We start from the raw sequence: 5780 nt of genomic DNA, 5'->3' as shown, positions 1-5780 counted from the left end.
AGGAGGCGGCCCGTCCCCCCCCCCACCCACCCACCCACCAGCACCCAGGCTTCTTCACACGCAAAGGAGACATGACAGCAGCCCCTGAAGACTTGCTTTACTTTTATTTTTATTCAGAAAACTGTAAAACACCCGCAGAGCAACACAACCAGCCCAAATCTTGCACGCTAATTGTTCATGGCAAGGTTGCAGCCAGGGAAGAAAACACTGGAAATACATGGAGGCCAGCAGCTGAAAGACAGCAAACTACGCTTCCCACTTCATAATAAAAAGAATAATAATAATAATAATAATTGCTTCCTCCGAATGAATTTAACTTGATTGGGTATGGTTTTGGCCGATGTGTTCATCCTGTTCACAGGTCAACTTTCTGACCAATCACAAGCTCTAATCAACCACTCTGCCTCTTCAACACGCTCTCACCTGCTAAATCCATTTAGCTGCTGCTGTGGAAGCATCATAGCACTCATTTGCGGTATTCATATTTTTGAGTGGAGCAATTTAAAACAACTTGTATGTACAATTAATCTGGAGAGTGATTATTGTTTTTAAATAATTAAGGAGTTCCTTTTATAAAATGTCAGTCACAATTTCCTAAAACCCAATCAGACATCTTTAAATTGCTTGTTTGGTCCTGAGTGACTGTTGATTTCCGTCCTTTCAGCTCTCTTCTACGTTCTGGTCAAATGAAACGATTCTGTTCCTTAAATTGGATTAATAATTGGAATATTGACTCATAATTGCCCTTATTATTTTTGCCATAATCACCCTAAACAAAAGAGGCTTGATCGCGCCTCCTTTTTCCTTTCACACTTTCTAGAAGTAAGCCGGTGCTGTGCATCTAGTATTAATGAATGAACTCTCAGAGAGGAGATCAATTCAAATCCATTAGAGGAAAACAAAAATCCATTTCAATGATCAGCCTCTCTGTCTCCTCACAATAAACGTTTTTTTGAGCAGCCAGTAGGCCTGCGATTTTTTTAAACTTAGAATTGATATCATACTTCTCTGCTACGATTTCTTTGACCATGACAAAACAAAAAATTAGCAGTACCAAATATAGATTTGTTTGGTACCTATAGCTCATTGTTCATCACCACGGGCCCGGAAACAGAGAGAAGACAGAGCTCCTGTTTTCTACAGTCCAGGTTTAAAACTCACAGAAGAAAGTCGGAGCGTTGGTGATGCAGTCGGCTCGTAAAATTAAATCAGAATCAAAGTCATAACAAAAAACCAAAACAATCAAAGTTATTTAAAAATTTAATCGTGAACAGGGTTAACCAAGACGGTGATTTTTCAGCGATTAATCGTGCAGGCGTAGCAGCCGGTCACGTTATCGCTACCACCCAAGAATGTTGGCAAGCCAGCTGCATAAAGAGCTCGCGCACGCACGCACACAACGCGCACACACACACACACACCACACACACACACACACCACACACACACACACACACACACACACACACACACACACACACACACACACACACACACACACACACACACCACACACACACACACACACAACACACACACGTTTCACTTTATCATAAAGGATATATGTGGCAAAAACAAACTTCAGGACGTAGTTACCAACAATTTGATTCACCGATTGGGGATTAATAACACCAACAGACATCTTGACTTCTCAAAAAATGGCAGGCTAGTTCCACGGAAATGACCGACAGAGCAGGATTAAAATCCCTATTATAAATTGCTTAACTTGATCGACTTTATAATAGAAATCGTACTGCAAATAAAACTAATGATGATGTTTTTGCATGCTAATGAAAAAACATCACAGAGAAGGACAATCCCCCCCCCCCGAGGGAAATTCGTGACTAATGGTCATTTCATATCTCTGTATTGACACTGTGTTTGTAAGAAGCACTATGATGGCACACGTGCCAGATTATGAACAAGAAGCGGGATCGTATGCAGGTGATCACATGCGAGGCAAGGATCAAAGTATGTGGCATTACTTAAGGTTGTGTTCTATAAATGACTCGGCTATCCAGCTGGGATCAGTGGCTGGCATTGCGCCGCTGTCACCACCGCCGTCTCTCCAGCCCACGCATGTCTGAGCATGGGGGCCTCTCCTCAAAAGTCAAATGTCAGATGTTATCCATCCCCACTCACAGAGAAGGACCCACCATTGGGTGCTCGTAGGCCCTGCTTCTGGGCTCCTGACGGAAAAACACCATTACTGAGCTCCTTTTGCTTTGGAGCGTGGTGGTTGTCATGATTGCACCATGACGACCATATTACTAACGCTTTACTTATTTATTTTATATCTAACTGAGGGTAGCTCTTGTACAAAGTACCATTCACTGTGCAGCTGTTGAGCAATATTTTGTTCCCACTGTAGTAGACTGTAGTTGTCTATAGCTTCAACCGATGTTTTGAGATACAAATTCAATAAATAATGCACAACAATTGCTAATTGGAGTTTGAGAAATTGCTTGATTTTTTTTAATTCACTGGTTTCAGGTTGTCTAATGTGAATATTTGCTGATTTTCAGAATTCCATATGCTGAGAAGGTAAACGTCTTTGGGGTCACAGCAAGCAATTTCAGCATCTCAATTTGGGTTGTGGAAAATTCTGATTTTTCCCGTCATTTTCTTTTAGTTTTTCCTGACATATAATGGACCAAAGACTAACAGACACGCCGTATGGCTAATAACTAGTAAATAAATCATGACCCTAAATATCTGTCCATATAATCAGGATTGTGACTTGAGTCACGACATAATAATTACTGATTCAAATGTCGCTTATGGTAAACTTAAAAACAGCTGCAACACTGCGCCAGCGAGCCGCAACTCACTCACATACGAGTGACAGAGCTCACTCAGTGGAATAGTTGAATGCTGAAAGTAGCTCTTGTTTTTCAGTTTCTTTCTGTCTGGCATGAAATGTACATGAATATCATTTTGCAACTACACCTGCCTCAGCTGATTAAACTCTTATGAGCGATGCTGCGCTCCAGACACAGTTTTTAGCCCGTAAGTTACGGCTTCATGCCACGACTCACAACTTGGTAGCGTTCCAGGCAAAGTCACCACAAACCATTCTTGCCATTGTTGTTCATGTGTGTGTGTGTGACTGGGAAAACAACGAAATGGTACCAGTTCACCAGTAGTCTGACTGCCGTTCCAGGGATCCTTCACGGGTAGGAGGTTGTGAAAACACGGGTTACGGGTTGCCTGGAACGCAGCATAATCACTGTGGGGCACCACCGGCTTTCAGGAGCATTATGTTAATGCAATTTGAAAACAGGTGGATGCAAAGCACTTAGGATAAGTCGGACTGACACCTTTGCAGGGCAAACTCGGCAGCTGAAAACAAATGACTTCACGCCTCTAGCCTGCAGTTATTTTGGAGAGGTGCTTTGTACACAGCCAGCGTCTGTGTTGGCATAATACTGATGCATTACCAAAACACTGACTTCACCAAACTTGAATGAATAATGACTTGAATTACTTTGCTGATCTTGCCATCAGGTTTAAGAGTGAGTCTTGTTAGACGCTGGGCTCTCAGATTCCCTGACAGTCTCTCTATTGACTAATCAATGCATTTTAACCTGATTAAGCCCATAGCAGAGCTTCACTAATGCATTGCACTGCGATGCAATACGACGGCACTCCCACAGAGTGACAAAGGCCACGAGTATAGCCTCAGATCTGCATAAACGAGGCCGGCCTAGTCTCCCTGTGATAATGTTAAATCTCTTTCAAACCCATACTTGACATATCTATTTTTCATTACCCTTCAAGTTGGTGGAGACTGTAGGGCGAGGATCTCTTGAAATATTCATCACAAGAGCACCCACCCAAGACATGCTGTGTGACTCTCTTTTAACACTGAACCCCATTTTCGGATCGGAAATGTAGCTATAAAACAACTAGTTACAGCGCTCGACTTGCTACATGAAAGACTTGGTTTCATTTCAAATGGCACAAGCTAAGCCTGAGAAAGCAATCAAGTAGATGTGTGATAGAGCTCTAATATAGTCAATGATTCCAGTCATGGTCTTTTGAACAATGTGGCATTGCCTTTCCTCCTCTCTCCATGTCTACATGTTTAATGGTCACTGATGATCTAATCATTGCAACCGGTCGAAGCCTCGCAGCTAAGCCTGAATAAAATTACTCAACACTTCCCTCCTGTGCTTGTGTACAATGTGATCGCTGCACATGCCCGGTGTGATGTACTGGAGCTGGAGAGGATAATGCTTGTGCTGGTGCTGGATCACAACCAACCAGCACAAATAAACACATTCTGTCATCTCACTTCTGTGGAAAGGCTGTGGGCTTGTCTTCCAACATGGGACATGTCACTTAGAATACCATAAAGGGCTCATATTCCAGCAGAAATCGGCTATAATGCTGCAACTAAAGCGGAGTGCTGCAACTGCCGTGAAACAGGGTAGGCTACATTGCTCCTGTTCCCTGTTCACACCGGGGTAGGTCGCCTCGATTAGGATCTTTATGGCATTCTTATGGTAGACTGCAAAGGTGGAATGTCAGACCTGTAAACACAGAAGGCAGGAAGAGCCACCCCGTATGGCATGAACACACTCAAATGACATATCACAAAACACAGCCTATACACATCAAGCAAGCAGTATTATGCAATGGTAAAAGAAGCCTTGGTAAAACTATGCTTGGTGATGCATGCACAATGAGGGAAAACCGCCCTTGGGTCGAATGCACTGCTTGTGCAGTATCTGCCTGCACACTGTAAAGCTGTGCACCGTGTAGCCACTATTTGAATCAAATGCGCGTGCATGCTGGCTGTGCATGTACATGCAAAAAAAGGGCTTTATGACGCCTCCCAGGCAGAATGTGGCACATTTCTAGAAATATTCTCCTCGGGTCTCCAAACCGGAGTTACCCCCACTTCCTAGTTGAGTGCTGCTGTCAGAGCTCGGCTAACACCACCCTCTTCCTCCCCTCCATAGCCAGCTAACAACTCGCCGCTGCTACGAACCAGAACGGTCCCGGTGGTCGCGGGGAGAGCTGGCCAGCGGCTCCTCGGGAAAAACGACACTTACTTTTCACCACTCTGTCCGTCGTAGATAACTTCGGCTCATCATTCGGCTTGTTTTCGGACATTTCCAGTGTGATTTAATATGGATATATAGCAGAAATGAGACTGAAAACGGTCCCTGCGTTGCTCTCGCCGAACAACTCTCGAGTCTATCCGAGAAAAGAGACCGCGGTGATCTCACTCGGTCCTATCAGCGGCCAAAAATACTTGCAACGGGTTCCAGTTTCACTGCTGGGGCCGTAGGAGCTGCTCAGTCTGATTTACTGTTACTCGGAGCGCAGTGTGCACTCAAACGTGCTAACCCACAGGACCCGCCCCCAACTCCAAGCGACCCTTCCTATTGGTGGAGAGCGGCGGGCTGTCACTCTGCCTGTGCATTCACTTTTATCAAAGGGCTGCTTCAGTGTCAATGTGCCCTGGTATGAATAGTTTTTATCTAATATATATGTTCACAAAAGCAGATAATATATCACATTGAGCTATCTATTTAAAATGTATTTGGACTGTATTTGAATGTATTTCCCAAATACTCAGTATTGAAGAAAAAGACATGGATAACAAGTTCCAAATAAAAAAGAAATGAAAATTCCTTAATTAGTTAGTTAATGAGATATACAGTGGGGAATGATGAGAAAGTAAATCACTCGTTATGGGATTAAAAAGTCAAATAATTTGAGTCAAATTTAGACAGTGTCAAAAATTATAACATAAAAAGTCAAAAGTT

At 43.3% G+C, this 5780-nt stretch overlaps 1 protein-coding gene across 1 annotated transcript in view; it reads right to left on the bottom strand.

The window, feature by feature from the left end:
- LOC116686565 (serine/threonine-protein phosphatase 2B catalytic subunit alpha isoform) overlaps window positions 1–5338 on the bottom strand; it is a 67301-nt gene extending 61963 nt beyond the window's left edge. Inside the window, 1 exon segment of the mRNA XM_032511589.1 lies at window positions 5061–5338. Coding sequence (XP_032367480.1) covers window positions 5061–5121 — 61 coding nt within the window. The 5' untranslated portion in view covers window positions 5122–5338.
- Between the last annotated feature and the right edge of the window lie 442 nt (window positions 5339–5780).

The sequence above is a fragment of the Etheostoma spectabile genome, unplaced genomic scaffold (assembly GCF_008692095.1).
Source record: "Etheostoma spectabile isolate EspeVRDwgs_2016 unplaced genomic scaffold, UIUC_Espe_1.0 scaffold394, whole genome shotgun sequence".
NCBI lineage: Eukaryota > Metazoa > Chordata > Actinopteri > Perciformes > Percidae > Etheostoma > Etheostoma spectabile.
Note: the sequence above shows the minus strand (reverse complement) of the source record. Positions and strands in the feature narration are given on the sequence as shown.